This window comes from Mytilus galloprovincialis, chromosome 3, assembly GCF_965363235.1.
Source record: "Mytilus galloprovincialis chromosome 3, xbMytGall1.hap1.1, whole genome shotgun sequence".
Classification (NCBI taxonomy): domain Eukaryota; kingdom Metazoa; phylum Mollusca; class Bivalvia; order Mytilida; family Mytilidae; genus Mytilus; species Mytilus galloprovincialis.
In genome coordinates this window covers 12,067,857-12,086,253 of record NC_134840.1, presented here as the reverse complement: position 1 = coordinate 12,086,253, position 18,397 = coordinate 12,067,857, and the positions used below count along the sequence as shown (strand labels likewise).

The following is an 18,397-nucleotide window of genomic DNA, read 5'->3' as shown; positions in this document are numbered from 1 at the left end:
AACCAGGTGCTCCGCAGGGCGCAGCTTTATACGACCGCAGAGGTCGAACCCTGAACAGTTGGGGCAAGTATGGACAAAACATTCAAGCGTGATACAGCTCTGAATTTGGATTGTGATCAAATTTTTGACATTATATTTTTTTTTTTACACAAAACAAATGTCAAGATTTTACAAATCAATTAAAGATTTCTTCAAACTTTTTAAATCTAAAATTAAATAATTGACACAGCATAGGTTTCTGACACAGAATGAATGTGGTCTAATGAACTTAAAAGTTTTTTTTTGCCTTTGAGCAATTCACTATGCTGTTGAATATTAATCCTCTCAAAAAAATGTTTGAAGAAATTTTCTTTTTATTTATGAAATCTGAAATGAGAAAAATTTAAACCCCCCCTTTTTTTTCACATCCCTGTTTCCCTTTTTCCAAAACTGATATCAATTCAAATTTCTAATGGAGTTTGCAACAATAACTACTCTTTTAAATACATCATAAGATATTAAAATGTAAAATAAAGTGCTTGTTATCACTGAATGGTAAAGATTGGTTGGTAGTATAAGTGAATATACATTGTTTATTGTATAAAACAATAAAAAAAACTTCATCAGAAACATTTTATATTGGCAAATTTCCAATGAAGTTATTTACATAAAGTTATTGGCAAATAAAAATAGAAAATGACATCATAGTCATGTCTGGCAAATGTCCAACATACATTATCTAAAAACATTTTAGATAAGATAAGGAAAAAAAGCTTCATCAGCAACATTTTATATTGGCAAATTTCCAATGAAGTTATTTACATAAAGTTATTGGCAAATAAAAATAGAAAATGACATCATAGTCATGTCTGGTAAATTTCCAACATATATTATCAACTACTATTCTATACAAAGAAAGATAACTCCAATTGAAAATTAATTGCTATTGCACAATATTGTGCAATTAGATATTTCTTGCTATTGTGCAATACTGTGCAATTGAAAATTTCTTGCTATTGCACAATACTTGATATGGAATCCTGATTTGGACCAACTTGAAAACTGGGCCCATAATCAAAAATCAAAGTACATATTTAGATAAAGCATATCAAATAAGCCCAAGAATTTAATTTTTGTTAAAATCAAACTTAGTTTAATTTTGGACCCTTTGGACGTTAATGTAAACCAATTTGAAAACGGGACTAAAAATTAAGAATCTACATACACAGTTAGATTTGGCATATCAAAGAACCCCAATTATTCAATTTTTGATGAAATCAAACAAAGTTTAATTTTGGACCCCGATTTGGACCAACTTGAAAACTGGGCCAATAAAAAAAATCTAAGTACATTTTTAGATTCAGCATATCAAAGAACCCCAAGGATTCAATTTTTGTTAAAATCAAACTAAGTTTAATTTTGGACCCTTTGGACCTTAATGTAGACCAATTTGAAAACGGGACCAAAAATTAAGAATCTACATACAGAGTTAAATTCGGCATATCAAAGAACCCCAATTATTCAATTTTTGATAAAATCAAACAAAGTTTAAATCTGGACCCTTTGGGCCCTTTATTCCTAAACTGTTGGGACCAAAACTCCCAAAATCAATACCAACCTTCCTTTTATGGTCATAAACCTTGTGTTTAAATTTCATAGATTTCTATTTACTTATACTAAAGTTATGGTGCGAAAACCAAAAAAAATGCTTATTTGGGTCCCTTTTTGGCCCCTAATTCCTAAACTGTTGGGACCTAAACTCCCAAAATCAATACCAACCTTTCTTTTGTGGTCATAAACATTGTGTTTAAATTTCATTGATTTCTATTTACTTAAACTAAAGTAATTGTGCGAAAACCAAGAATAATGCTTATTTGGGCCCTTTTTTGGCCCCTAATTCCTAAACTGTTGGAACCAAAACTCCCAAATCAATCCCAACCTTTCTTTTGTGGTCATAAACCTTATGTCAAAATTTCATAGATTTCTATTTACTTAAACTAAAGTTATAGTGCGAAAACCAAGAAAATGCTTATTTGGGCCCTTTTTGGCCCCTAATTCCTAAAATGTTGGGACTAAAACTCCCAAAATCAATCCCAACCTTCCTTTTGTGGTCATAAACCTTGTGTTAAAATTTCATAGATTTCTGTTCACTTTTACTAAAGTTAGAGTGCGAAAACTAAAAGTATTCGGACGACGACGACGACGACGACGACGACGACGCCAACGTGATAGCAATATACGACGAAAATTTTTTCAAATTTTGCGGTCGTATAAAAAAAACCAAGGAGTTCAAATTTTGATGAAATCAAACAAAGTTTTATTATGAAACCTTATATGTGGACCAATTTGATAATGGGGCCCACAATTCTATAATCTGTATACACTGTTATTTTCCACATTTCAAAGAAACCAGTATATTCATTTTTTTTTTAAATCAAACAAAATTTTATTTTTCACCCTGATTTAGACCAACTTAAAACAAGCCCAAAATCAAAGTTCTAAATATATGGTTAGATTAAGCATATCAAAGAACCCCAAGAAACCAATTTTTTGTTGAAATCAAGCAATTTTGGACCCTTTGGACTTAAGTGTGGACCAATTTGAAAACTAGTTAATTTCCAAATATATATATATAAAAAATACAAATTACATATTGTCATCTTAAACAGACATAAGTCTATACCATCTAGCTCTAAACTGACATAATTATAGAAAACTGTGACTATACATTACATATATTATCAAAAGCTTAAACAACCAAAACATTAAGATACACTGGTAGTATAAATCTATATTTAACTGTTATATATAGATCTACAAAATCACATTACAAGTGTGGATTAATTTAACGTTTACAAAAAACAATAACTCCACCTTCACAACCATCATACAATGAAATAAAATTATATATAAACAAAACAACTACATGTAGTAAATAAAAATACATACTAGACATAACAAATAAAACTATTGAAGAAAAAAATATATGAAGAAATGATATATAAAAAAGTCTGTATATGTACATGTACAACTTTGGTGTATCGGTTAGCATCAAGGTAAAATAAAAGCGCTTGTGGCCAGAATGGGGTAGATATTTCTAATTTACATTAAAAAGTGTTCTAATAACATATTTTGGCAATATTGTGAGTTGTTTCCCTTTGTTCTCAACACACTCATGCTCAGACTTGCGTCTTTGATATCTAAAGTGTAAAATTGTATTTACAATGAGAGAGCATTACATGTTATCATATTAACATCATAAATAATAGAAAAAAAGTATTCCAGGACAATATCTACAAATATATTCCATATTTCATAATGTGAGAATTTAACCCTCTCATTTTTTTAATTATTTTACATAATTCATATGTATATGCTTCATGTATATAAAAATAAAACTATTTTCTAATTCAATAAACAGGAAGTTAGATTACAAACATCTGGGAATAATATTCTTTAGAATTGTTTTAACTTTGACAAAGATTACAGCGTGGGAATGGAATGGAACTGTAGGGTTTTCTAAAATTTGTTCATTCGGGAGACTGTTGAGCGTGGCATGTTGTTTGATGAACTCTAATGTTACTATATAACGTTTCTGCTGAAAGTTTTGGTAATCAAAACATTCTATATGTCAATATGAACCAAAAATAATATAAACAATATTAGCATCCAAATGTTTTCCTTAGAATGGTGGAGCTCTGAGTAAATCGATCAAAACTGTCACACAACAAATATAAAAAATGTCAAATAAACATTGAAAAACCAATCGTTGCTACCAGAATTTTTACATGTACCTTTTATGATAATAGTCTTACCTGTTAGAAGGTTTTATTAAAGCTCTTGTCCCAGTAGAAACCTAAATATGTTCATTTTCTCAATGTCAGATATTTTATAAGTTCTACAGGGAAGAATTATTTTAAGTGAATTCACATAGTATGGTGCTTACTGGGCCAGCCTTTATGATGAGTTGGATAACATTCAATCTGTAATCTTTAATTTTTTATTTTCTGGTACCCACATGCAAATATTCATCATTTCTCATGGAAAGCCAAGTTATAAGTCTGTAAGCAGTACATTTCTATGGCAGTTTACTTCATACATGAGGACAATGCAATACTTCACCACTGAGGGGGAAGAATTCTTATACTACATGCATAAAGTTTTATAATGGTTGAATTTTAACCCAAAATAATTGAAATCAAATATTTGCCAACAGTGCATACTTATTCTATAGTGGTATTTCTCATCACTGTTCGACGACTATAAGACTGAGATTTACATTGTCAACCTGCATTGACTTGTCAATTACAATCTATCAGGATGTATGCTTGTTCACATAAAGAATATATACATAAATATGTGAACTATAATTATTATATACAACACATTGGCAGCTTTTCTATACATAACGAATTAATTATAAAATTATGTTGCATTATGGGATTGCACTATTTTTGATTGGTAAAGTCATCACTTTGACAAGTTGTGACATTAGTTTAGCATAACATAGTTTTAATTTCTGAAAAATACCAAGAAACCTAAAATCACATATTGTTTAGTAGTCATTATTGAATTTATGTTATTTTCAGATAAAACTGACATGATTGTAAATATTGCCTGAGTAAAAAAATAAATAACCAAAACACCACAATTAACTAAAAAATATTAAACATAAACATGAATAAAAAAATCCCACGATTCTTGACAAGGTGTCCACATTAAACAAGGCCATGAATTAAGAAGTCCCACAATTATCTCCTTATGATGTAATTAAACACGGACATGAATTAAAAAGTCCCATGATTCCCTCCACATTAAGTCTGTAATCTGCTGAGGTGTTAAAGCAGTACCTCCATAAGTGAAAACTGATAATTTATAAAAACTATAAATAGTGCATAAAATAATGCCAACTGTCACATATTTAACTGTTGATGGCAGTACAGGAAATCTGCAAAGAAAAAAAAAGAAAGTAAATAAATATACAGTTTTATGAATACATCCACCATGACTTAAATTGAATAAGCATCTTTATAAATTAAACTTTTTCTTATATTGTTGTTTTTAAGTTATATCATTGTTTATTTCTTTTGTATTTGAGAAAATATTTCAATCTAATTATAAGATTGATTAATTGATTGGTGTTTAAAGCTTCTTAAAATTAAAGATTAAAGATCAACCAATGTTTTAGCTTTTGATGTCATAAAGGTGTAATACCACCAAATCATGGTACATCACATCTGGTTGTATACGAAAATAGGTCGAAAAAAATATTCCCTTGAATTAGACAGTTGTAGGTAATTAATCCTACATTTTATTGCAGTAAAAGATTTCTGTGTCATAAACATATGTCTTGGGTATTTCAAAGCACCATTATTTTTTTATTTGGGATTTCAATAGAATATTTTGTAATCTCGAGGTTACATGATGACTAAACCTTGTACACAGATACAATAAGAGGAGAAATTTGATTGGTTAACTTCCAGTGATGGTTATTTTCTTATATGCAATGAAATGTTATGTGAATTTTTTTCTATAGTACTGGACAGGATAAAACTTTACTCATGCCAAGTATTTCTTTATTTGAACACTTCTACAGATTTTTTGGAAAAGTGCAAACTTAACAAAGACTAATAGGGGAAAATCAATGGTGGTATTACTCCTAAAGATCACTAAGGGGAGATAACTATATAAATATGTAAACTAACCTATGTGAAACAACATATAAATGATCGATTAATGCTGTTGCTGCTAAGATCATAAAGATCATTAAGGGGAGATAACTATATAACTATGTAAACTAACCTATGTGAAACAACATATAAATGATCGATTAATGCTGTTGCTGCTAAGATCATAAAGATCACTAAGGGGAGATAACTATACAACTATGTAAACTAACCTATGTGAAACAACATATAAATTAAACTGGTCCGCCATTCTATCTATAGCTTCGCACCGAAGGAACGGGTTGGAGCTATTGTCACATTGGCATTAATTGGATGAGTCTTACAAATTCAACGATTCACTAATAAAATTGGCCAATTAAAGTGATAGGAAATTGACCTCAAATGCTAATACTGTGATGCCGCAAAATAAACAAGTATCTGTTAATTGACCCCATGGTAGTAGGGCAGATAAATGACCAACGAGCGTGTTAACATGTTCTTGACAAACTGAGCCGGTATGTTTTATTCCCTTAAGAACTCAGTAGGGTAATAAGTGTGCTAATTTTTCTTTGATTTGCTATCAGTATAATACATAATCAAACATAGCCCATGATGTACTAGTCTCGTCGAATTATTAAATCCTGTGGTCAGAATTCTGACCACGGGATTTAGGCCATACCTGTTGTCAGTGTAGCAATAAGTGAACACAACAGGGGTCCAGTTTACATATAAATGATCTTATAATGCTGTTGCTGCTAAGATCATAAAGATCATTAAGGGGAGATAACTATGTAAACTAACCTATGTGAAACAACATATAAATGATCTATTAATGCTGTTGCTGCTAAGATCATAAAGATCACTAAGGGGAGATAACTATGTAAACTCACCTATGTGAAACAACATATAAATGATCTATAAGTGCTGTTGCTGCTAAGATCTTAAAGATCACACAGGGGAGATAGCTATGTAAAAACAATGTACTGTCAGTCAGAAAGAAAGGTAGATAATGCAGGAAATATCCACCAATCAGAAGTTCTGCTATGAATACAAAATGATTCCATTCACCTGAAACAAAGTACATCAATCACCAGATTTTTTTATATCAGATTCTTAGTGTGTAAAATGTAAAGTTTTCTTGTTAAAATTATTCATTTATTGAATATACATTATTGTTCTTGTTTTATTTGTATGGCTTTGTTGTCTGCATACTACATAATATAACATAGTTTAACCAATATTAACAGAACAATACTTTACAATTAAAGCCTATTTTTGAGGTTGATACAAGGATGTATTGACCTGAAAGATGCATATCGACTATTGTCAGTACACATGAAATATAGATCCAATTCTTCGAAATGGTTGTTATGACTTTGTCTCAAACTACTAAGGTTGTTCGATTTCTTTTTTTTTTATCTTTTTTTTTTTTTTTTTTTTTTTAGATATTTCATTAAAAATAAGTATGTAATATCACTTTTCTATCTGCTGTTTTCAGTCTATCTATAAAATCACACTGATAATGTGACTCTTGCTGAACAAATCAAATTAGTTAGTTGGATGGTGGCACTCACACCACATCTTCCTATATCTAGTTAGATAATACAAAATAATTATATTTCAGTATATCTTCTTGGGTTTTCTCAGCGCTGAGGACATAGTGTGAAATTGATATAATGTGATATTAAGCATTACAAATGTGTTGACTTTTTTGAATGGATAACAACATAGAGATGTCAGCATATATTCAGGAAACTGCAGTGGTACATACTATGTTTTTATACCCCAAATGGAACATCAATGTTATCATACCGATTGTTACTTAGTTGCATAGTTTTAGCTAAAGAAAACACTTAAAGTGTGTCAGAGGTTCACAGAGGGAAAATAATGATGTGTATCCGTCAATAATACCTTTTTAATCTAAAATCACACGATTTTCACATCAAATACTAAATTAGTGTCTTTAAGTGTTGGTACAAATTTTTGCATACACATTAGAATTATTTACACAGCAAATTAAAAAATCCTTCACATACGCATAAAATATATATATATACCACATTTTGATTGTTTGACAAATATCTGGTACTGGAAAAAACATTAATTTAGAGGAAATTCATATTAAATGTGTAATTCATGTTTCAGACAAGGTATATAATGTGACATTCCCTGCTTATTGTTTATATCATCTTCCCCTTCGGCTCTGAGAATATAAGCCATGAATGTCACATTATATAACCTGTCTGAGACCGGAATAAAATATTTCATTTAAAGAGAATATTCAACTCATGATCATACAGGAATTAAATGAATAGTGCAATTTAAATCTTTGAAATAGAAAAAACAAGTGAGACATTTCATTTCAGAGTTTATTTGGGTTATATGAAGAAAAATATTCTTAAATAACTGATTGAAAATGCAAAACTGTACTGTTAGTGTATTCTGGTAAAATTTTAGGATACAGATTTGAGGGATATATACTTTTTTAACAGATCAAGATTTTAAATATCTACAATATGTATATGTACCTGTTGTGAGATCAAACCAGCCTCTTCGTCGTCTCAGTAAATAAAATACTAACAATGCTGAGTAACCGAAAACAGAAAGTGTCCCTAGGTACCAGATAACTGGGTTACCCAGCAAATGTATCTGTGCCTGAGAATGTAAATATATGACAAACACCAATGATAAAAGAATCTAAAGAGAAATTGTGTTTATTTTCTAACAAATTTAAAAAGAGGTTATGTGTTATCAATTTAGGGATCGTCCAATAAGCTTCATAAACATCCATTCTAGCAATTTACCAATACTAAAGACTTGCAAAAATATTATTAAGGCTCATCCGAAAAGTCACATTTTTATCCATAAACAGCCATTCTACATTGGCTAGAGGTATAGGGGGAGGTTTGAGATCTCAAAAAACATGTTTAACCCTGCCACATTTTTACGCCTGTCCCAAGTCAGGAGCCTCTGCCCTTTGTTAGTCTTGTATGATTTTTAATTTTAGTTTCTTGTGTATAATTCAGAGTTTATTATGATGTCCATTATCACTGAACTAGTATACATATTTGTTAAGGGGCAGGCAGAAGGACTCCTCTGGGTGCAGGAGTTTCTCGCTGCATTGAAGACCCATTGGTGGCCTTCGGCTGTTGTCTGCTCTATGGTTGAGTTGTTGTCTCTTTGACACATTCCCCATTTCCATTCTCAATTTTATTCTATTGGTTAGTACTATTGACTTACATTACTATTAGGGCTCATCCAATAAGCCACATTTTTATCCATAAATGGCCATTCTATTGGTTCAGTGCTATATTTATGTTCCATTTCTTCAGCTTTTCCCATCAACATCTTCAGCTGAAGTTCTGTAAACTTGGTCCAGAATGAAAGATGTGTGGGTTCGAGAGGAATCATTTCACTTTGTGCTATCTCTCGAGCCTGTTGGTCCTTTTCAACACCTAATAAATAAAGGAACAATGTTTTAATGTAGAGAAAGCAGTAAGAGACACATATTATAAAATCAAGAGAGAACATTAAATCACAGAGGAAATTATGGCAGACCAAGCTTTCTGATTAACTGTGGATTCATTTTTTTTTCGTTGGTTCCAATTTTTGTGAAATATAGAAAACGTGCATGTTCGTGGATATTTGATTTTGTGGTTTTGCATAAGTCTGCATACAAGCCTATAGAAATTTTTTTTTTTGTTGAACATTTAATTTTGTGGTTCACTTGTTTCCAAAAATAAGATAAGTTAAGATACGTTTTGTTACAAATTAAGGGCCCATAAGGGAGTAATAATGAATCCACAGTAACAGATTTCCTAAAAATCATTCTTACTTTTTGTAAATCTATGTTCTTCCACATTCCACACTGTAGCTTCCTGGTTGATGATTCTATCTGTTGATATTTCCAGCTGATGAAATCCCCATTCAGGTAGTTGCTTACCAGTACTCTAAAAAGAAAAGAAATTATAGTAATGCAACCAACTATTTTTTATTTAGATAACAAGTAAACCCTAATTTTAAACAGACATAAGGATAAAGGGATCCAAAGGACTATCTGAATAAAGCAAATCATAAGAAACATGGTAGTCAGATGAACAAAAGATTGACTTGTACAAACTAATAATAATCAAATTACAGACTCAAAATACAACACAGAAAACTACACAGTTCTAGTAAAGATTTTAAGGTTTCATCATACCATATAGGTAAGAGAATTTTTTCATATGAACATAAATTACCTTTATTTAATGCAAGTGTAATTTTACCTTTAATTTTTATGAAATGTTAGTATGTACCAATCTGCCTACATTTCATGCATAACTAACTTTACCTTAAGTGCCTGTGAAGTGTTAACATGGACCAGTCTAATATGACTTTTAATTGTCTGCCATTTATGGCCATCAGTATCACGGTTTATTACTTCCTGAAAATAATAATTATATGCATTATCTGACTGTAATGTTTCTGACAATTGAAGTAAATTGTACAAATCTGCTTTATTCTTGTGGCCAGTATGAGTAATTGTAAAATTTTCATTATAACAAATTTTAATTCAACAGCCAAAAAGACACAAAGCTTTTAGTAAGGTATTTATTACCAGTTAGATGTGACCATATTTCTTTGTCCCAGTCACTCTTTGAAACAGTATTCAATATCCACATGAAATATAATGTCACAAAGATGACCATAAAATGTTTGTTTTCAGTATAAAAGTTCTGAATACTAATATTTTCTTATATAAACATATTTACATTTTAATAACTTATCCATTTCCCTACATGAATCAACAAAGTTATTTACAAAAAAACGATTTGAGAGATTTTAACAAAATTTTTATATAATTCAAAATATGAACTTACCACTCTCCATAAATTCTGTGCAGGCATTGTAACATTGTAATCTATGTAACAAGTTACTTCCTGGTTCTGTGGTGTAATAGGGGCTGCCACGTCATGGCTAGAAATAGAAACATTGTAATCTATGTAACAATTTACTTCAGGGAACTGTAGTTATAGAGTTGCCACAGCAAGGCTAACAAAAGAACATTGATATCTATGCAACAAATTAATTTTTAGTTTTGATGGAATGCCACATCTAGGCCTAAAAAGTAACACTGTTATCTATGTAATAAGCTTATGAATTGTTTTAGTGTGTGATAGGAACTCTCCACATTTAGATAACTAGAGGTTTTAAAGTGCCTGTGTTGCTCACCTGCATATAGTCAACAATGGCCTTAACTTTTATTACAAGTTAACTGAAGATTTTGGTCATTATGGATTACTTGTGGATCTTGTCTTGCTGATCACTTGTGCTATATTTAAAGTTTCTATCTAGCAATTACAATTTTCAAGATAAAAGGCAAAAATTAAAAAAGAATATCTGTTAAAGGCAATAACTCCTGTAGTTTTGATGTAAATGAACAATAGGTAGAGCTCATCATTCTAAATATGTTTGCCTCGTCAGATTTTCTCTATTGATAGAAGCTTTCAAAAAAATAGGCAACACTTGCATTTTACCCCTAAGTTCTATTTTTAGCCATGTCAGCCATCTTTGTTTGCCGTTAGGTTCATTAGACACATTTTTTACACTGAATATCCCAATGATTATTGTGGCCAAGATTGGTTAAAGTAAGCCCAGTATTTTCAGAGAAGAAGATTTTTATGAATGTTTACAGATGACAACAGACTGTCACGGAATAGAAGTTCCTTCATAATATAAGTTCCAAATGGAAAAATAATTCTGGATTATTATTTTCACAGGAATAAATAATACAGTAGATGTTCCTTCCGGAATAAATAGTATAGAATATTTGTTCCGACAGGTACAGGTATTAGAACATTGTTTATAACAAAGTTTCCACTGGTACTTCTGTTAGGTGGAACAAATATACGTTGACAAGACAACCATGTTTTTTTCTTCAGAAAACTTATACACAAATTTAACTGCCAAGAACATGTTACTTTTGCTCAAACCACTATAAAATTGAGAATGGAAATGGGGAATGTGTCAAAGAGACAACAACCCGACCAAATAAAAAACAACAGCAGAGGGTCACCAACAGGTCTTCAATGTAGCGAGAAATTCCCGCACCCGGAGGCGTCCTTCAGCTGGCCCCTAAACAAATATATACTAGTCCAGTGATAATGAACGCCATACTAATTTCCAAATTGTACACAAGAAACTAAAATTAAAATAATACAAGACTAACAAAGGCCAGAGGCTCCTGACTTGGGACAGGCGCAAAAATGCGGCGGGGTTAAACATGTTTGTGAGATCTCAACCCTCCCCCTATACCTCTAACCAACAATAAACAGTATTTTCACAGTATCATCAAGATTTTACAAAAAAAAATACATTTAAAGTCATTTTTAAGGGTCATAACTTAAGAACTGCAAATGAAGAAAAACAAAAGACAGCTAGCAATGTTTATAGCTGACATGAAGAGTTATCTTGTTCCTTTATTAAGAGGTTTCTCAGTCCATATTGCTTTATTCTTTTAACAAATTGCCAGATTAAATGACATAAAGTTGTGTAACTGACCTATTGAGAGCTCTGCTAGTTATACCATGAACCAATTGTATCAGGTCCCCATGTTCTATCGGCTTTGGGGGGTCATCCACAACCATGGAATCACTGAAATACAATATTTTCTCTGTGAACTGACTATACTATTTTACTATTTTAGAGATTGACAAAATGTATTAAAAAATTTCATGATTGTCTACTAGATATCATCTGAAGATCGGTAAAGTTATCATAAACATTCTATAATCATCAGATAATATCTGTACACTTGTTATATAATAGGTTTTCTGAGTTCATTTTAAACAGACATGACATGATAAAGAAATGATTTATATAATGTTATATAAAATAGCTCTGAAGAACTGCTTAGAAGAGTCTGAATGGCTACATATTTCTGAACAACAGCTTAGAAGTGTCTGTTTGGCATGCTGTAAAACATTTTTTTCAACTCTGCAATTTCAGTTTAAAGTGCCTCTACCATATCAGGTTAGGACAAGGATTGTTTGAAGATATTTACCTGAGAAGTATCCAGTACTATAAGACATGGAATTTTTATTATCTAGTTTGAATGAAGAAGTTAGTAAATAATCTCCACACTATACAATAAGTTTACCTGTCTGGATGTTTAACTATCCACCAGTTATTGATGTCTTTAAATACATAACATGTGACCTGTTGTTGATGACTACTTCCACGTCCATCTGAGTAACGTAAAGGATAAACGTGGGCGTGGGAATGTAACCAGCATGGCTTTCCTCCTGTATGGTAGGTGGGACGTAAGGTGATCTGAGATCCAAAGGATACATGTAATGGCTGTCCTTTTGTTAAAGCTGCTAATCCACCCTGACAATAAAACAAATATATATATATTGTCAAACCTGTACATAATAGAAAAGAAACATTTATTGTCCATATTATAAAGGTCTTTATAACAAGTTTCAGACATATTTACAATGTCTTTAATCAGTAGTGAACTGATGGTAATATATATTGGGGACTTTGGTGATATTCTGTATAAAAGACATATGCTAAATTTATGCCTTCTTCAGAGAAAGAAACTGGGACCTAGTTGCAATAGTTACATTGAGAAATTCTGTGGACGGTCATACAAGCTGGATGGCAATAATACAAATAATGACATTCTCTGTTACCTGTTTTAACATGTGTTCTATGACATTCATTATAATGATAAAAGTTGCTTACTATATCAATCACAAAGTTTGTTCAAAAGGACCAGTATGACTGGTCCAATGCTTTAAATTATTTCAGTATTGGTTATTTACCTCAATTTGAAGGATTTTGATTATATAAATATAAATATGTAGAGATAAATGGAAATCTAGGTCTGGTACATACATCTTATATTCATTTCTCTCTCTTTTTTTTTTTATTTAAATATAATTTTGTTGATTTGTAATTCAGAAGCCATATAATTTGGATAAGGTTTTCCTTCTCATTAGTAACTTTAATCATATAACCAATTTCAATAGTCTTAATCAAATGCATACTACATACTGTATAATCAGAAATTTTGGTGTTTAAAAATCATTGCAAGACTGAAAATGCGATATTTTACTTTTGGAAAACTATACAATTGCCATCATTCTTTCAGAGTAACAATAAACATCAGATAATGTAATTGTTCGTGTTTCTGAGCTTTATAAAGCAAAATTTTATGTATTAGCAACATAGAAATTTATTTTAATATTTTAGAAAATGACATATGATAACCATACAACATACCTCTAAACTAGCTTGAAATGCACTGGTCATTATATTGTCATGAGGTCCAGCTTTGATCAAGATACTCAAATGAATATAAAACACGAGAATATAGAAAGTAACAGGAACTCCAATCAGGAAGGTCAGTCTAGCAATAAGGTGCTTTATCAAATTAAACTGAAATATAAAAATATTCTTAGTTTGAATAAAAAAGCATACATAGTATTCATGTTATAAAGTAAGATTTGTTTAAGTTCATCCTTAAAAAACCTCACAGAAACTCTGACGATCAATAGGTTGAATAGCACTTATTTTTTCAAACTCTGCAAATATGTCTACATTAAAGCTGATGTTGGTTTTTTGACAGTGTAAGATTTATTATTTTTGATTTGGTGTTCGTTCACTTAGTATGTATTCATGATGGTGAAATATTCTAAACTTAAAATCATATTCAATTTTATATTATAAAGAAACTTGTGAAACTCTGAAGTAAATTTTACATTACACTATTTTAAACATCCAAACTATTCTTAGATTTGTAATTGTACTGCAACCATGCATATATATTTGTGTAGACTAAATAAAATCTTCTGAAATCAGGGAACAAGTATTCCATGATCTCAGATTACACTTACATCAGATCTATAATTATCTGTCAACATAAACCAGAAATCTTTGGCACACAATAATAATACTACAATCGCTGTGAAAACTCCTACATACTTTACACTGAAAATAGAGAACAATTATATCAAAATAAATAATTGAAAACAAAACAAAATGAAAGTGTTGCCGACTGACAGAAGTGATCATCACATTTCATGTTGGCACAATTTTCCAAAACTTGTGTTTCCTTAAATTTTTTAAAAATACACACTATTGACCTAACACAATTTAAAGCTTGGCAAAGTGTATACACACTTGGCTACAATATTTGTGGAAATATATTAAATTCATTTGAGCTCTGCAGGAGGGGAAGGGAGAGGCACTTCAATACTTAATTGATAGGGAGTGGCACTGGGGTTCTGTTACCCCACCCTTTACATATAATTTAGGTTTTAAAAATGTATACCTTTCCATATATTCCACAGGTAAAAATTTAACCTTTCCCCATATTGTTTGGGTTTCATGTGGTGTGTAACTCAAAAGTAGAATACATGTACTTAAGTTCCAAAAGTGAGAAAATTGGTTAACCAGATGCTCCGCAGGGCGTAGCTTTATACGACCGCAGAGGTTGAACCCTGAACGGTTGGGGCAAGTATGGACACAACATTCAAGCTGGATTCAGCTCTAAATTTGGATTGTGATTAAATAGTTGACACAGCATAGGTTTCTGACACAGAATGAATGTGTTCTAATGAACTTAAAATTTTTGTTTTCTCTTAGAGCAATTCACTATGCTGTTGAATATTAATCCTCTCAAAAAAATGTTTGAAGAAATTTTCTTTTTTATTTATGAAATTTCAAATGAGAAAAATTGAACCCAATTTTTTTAATCACATCCCCCTTTCCCTTATTCCAAAACTAATCTCAATTAAAATTTCTAATGGAGTTTGCAACAATAACTACTCATTTAAATACATCATAAAATATTAAGATGTAACCAGGTGCTCCGCAGGGCGCAGCTTTATACGACCGCAGAGGTCGAACCCTGAACAGTTGGGGCAAGTATAGACAAAACATTCAAGCGTGATACAGCTCTGAATTTGGATTGTGATCAAATTTTTGACATTACATGGTTTTTTTTACACAAAACAAATGTCAAGATTTTACAAATCAATTAAAGATTTCTTCTTCAAACTTATTTAAATCTAAAATTAAATAGTTGACACAGCATAGGTTTCTGACACAGAATGAATGTGGTCTAATAAACTTAAAAGTTTTTTTTGCCTTTGAGCAATTCACTATGCTGTTGAATATTAATCCTCTCAAAAAAATGTTTGAAGAAATTTTCTTTTTATTTATGAAATCTGAAATGAGAAAAATTTAACCCCCCCCCCCCCCTTTTTTCACATCCCCGTTTCCCTTTTTCCAAAACTGATATCAATTCAAATTTCTAATGGAGTTTGCAACAATAACTACTCTTTTAAATACATCATAAAATATTAAAATGTAAAATAAAGTGCTTGTTATCACTGAATGGTAAAGATTGGTTGGTAGTAAAAGTGAATATACATTGTTTATTGTATAAAACAATAAAAAAAACTTCATCAGCAACATTTTATGTTGGCAAATTATCAATGAAGTTATTAACATAAAGTTATTGGCAAATAAAAATAGAAAATGACAGCATAGTCATGTCTGGCAAATTTCCAACATACATTATCTAAAAACATTTTAGATAAGATAAGGAAAAAAAGCTTCATCAGCAACATTTTATATTGGCAAATTTCCAATGAAGTTAATTATTTACATAAAGTTATTGGCAAATAAAAATAGAAAATGACATCATAGTCATGTCTGGCAAATTTCCAACATATATTATCAACTACTATTCTATACAAAGAAAGATAACTCCAATTGAAATTTAATTGCTATTGCACAATATTGTGCAATTAGATATTTCTTGCTATTGTGCAATACTGTGCAATTGAAAATTTCTTGCTATTGCACAATACTTGATATGGAATCCTGATTTGGACCAACTTGAAAACTGGGCTCATAATCAAAAATCAAAGTACATATTTAGATAAAGCATATCAAATAAGCCCAAGAATTTAATTTTTGTTAAAATCACACTTAGTTTAATTTTGGACCCTTTGGACCTTAATGTAGACCAATTTGAAAACTGGACCAAAAATTAAGAATCTACATACACAGTTAGATTTGGCATATCAAAGAACCCATTTATTCAATTTTTGATGAAATCAAACAAAGTTTAATTTTGGACCCCCATTTGGACCAACTTGAAAACTAGGCCAATAATTAAAAATCTAAGTACATTTTTAAATTCAGCATATCAAAGAACCCCAAGGATTCAATTTTTGTTAAAATCAAACTAAGTTTAATTTTGGACCCTTTGGACCTTAATGTAGACCAATTTGAAAACAGGACCAAAAATTAGGAATCTACATACATAGTTAGATTCCGCATATCAAAGAACCCCAATTATTCAATTTTTTATGAAATCACACAAAGTTCAATTTTGGACCCTTTGGGCCCCTTATTCCTAAACTGTTAGGACCAAAACTCCCAAAATCAGACCCAACCTTCCTTTTATGGTCATAAACCTTGTGTTTAAATTTCATAGATTTCTATTTACTTATACTAAAGTTATGGTGCAAAAACCAAGAATAATGCTTATTTGGGCCCTTTTTTGGCCCCTAATTCCTAAACTGTTGGAACCAAAACCCCCAAAATCAATCCCAACCTTCCTTTTGTGGTCATAAACCTTGTGTTTAAATTTCATTGATTTCTATTCACCTAAACTAAAGTTATAGTGCGAAAACCAAGAAAATGCTTATTTGGGCCCTTTTTTGGCCCCTAATTCCTAAACTGTTGGAACCAAAACCCCCAAAATCAATCCCAACCTTCCTTTTGTGGTCATAAACCTTGTGTTTAAATTTCATTGATTTCTATTCACCTAAACTAAAGTTATAGTGCGAAAACCAAGAAAATGCTTATTTGGGCCCTTTTTGGCCCCTAATTCCTAAAATGTTGGGACCAAAACTCCCAAAATCAATCCCAACCTTCCTTTTGTGGTCATAAACCTTGTGTTAAAATTTCATAGATTTCTATTCACTTTTACTAAAGTTAGAGTGCGAAAACTAAAAGTATTCGGACGACGACGACGACGACGCCGACGCCAACGTGATAGCAATATACGACGAAAAATTTTTCAAATTTTGCGGTCGTATAACTAGAGGCTCTAAAGAGCCTGTGTCGCTCACCTTGGTCTATGTGACTATTAAACAAAGGAAGCAGATGGATTCATGACAAAATTGTATTTTGGTGATGGTGATGTGTTTGTACATCTTACTTTACTGAACATCCTTGCAGCTTACAATTATCTCTATCTATAATGAACTTGACCCAGTAGTTTCAGTGGAAAATTTTAGTAAAAATTTACAATTTTATAAAAATTGTTGAAAATTGACTATAAAGGACAATAACTCCTTAGGGGGTCAATTGACCATTTCGGTCATGTTGACTTATTTGTAAATCTTACTTTGCTGAACATTATTGCTGTTTACAGTTTATCTCTATCTATAATAATATTCAAGACAATAACCAAAAACAGCAAAATTTCCTTAAAATTACCAATTCAGGGGCAGCAACCCAACAACGGGTTGTCCGATTCATTTGAAAATTTCGGGGCAGATAGATCTTGACCTGATAAACAATTTAACCCAAGTCAGATTTGCTCTAAACGCTTTGGTTTTTGAGTTATAAGCCAAAAACTGCATTTTACCCCTATGTTCTATTTTTAGCCATGGCGGCCATCTTGGTTGGATGGCCAGGTCATCGGACACATTTTTTAAACTAGATACCCCAAAGATGAT

The 18,397-nt window shown here is 31.2% G+C and overlaps 1 protein-coding gene across 1 annotated transcript in view; it reads right to left on the bottom strand.

Moving 5' to 3' along the window:
• Positions 1-3,418: 3,418 nt before the first annotated feature.
• The window catches only part of LOC143067194 (protein O-mannosyl-transferase 1-like), a 35,878-nt gene continuing 20,899 nt past the window's right edge, over positions 3,419-18,397 (bottom strand). The window contains exons 9-19 of the mRNA XM_076240287.1: positions 14,531-14,624; positions 13,917-14,072; positions 12,787-13,016; positions 12,189-12,281; positions 10,508-10,604; positions 9,979-10,071; positions 9,481-9,595; positions 8,886-9,100; positions 8,174-8,300; positions 6,536-6,713; positions 3,419-4,927 (exon numbers count right to left, since the gene is read on the bottom strand). Of these exons, the coding sequence (XP_076096402.1) occupies positions 4,750-4,927; positions 6,536-6,713; positions 8,174-8,300; positions 8,886-9,100; positions 9,481-9,595; positions 9,979-10,071; positions 10,508-10,604; positions 12,189-12,281; positions 12,787-13,016; positions 13,917-14,072; positions 14,531-14,624 (1,576 nt within the window). The 3' untranslated portion in view covers positions 3,419-4,749. The remainder of the gene's footprint in view (positions 4,928-6,535; positions 6,714-8,173; positions 8,301-8,885; positions 9,101-9,480; positions 9,596-9,978; positions 10,072-10,507; positions 10,605-12,188; positions 12,282-12,786; positions 13,017-13,916; positions 14,073-14,530; positions 14,625-18,397) is intronic.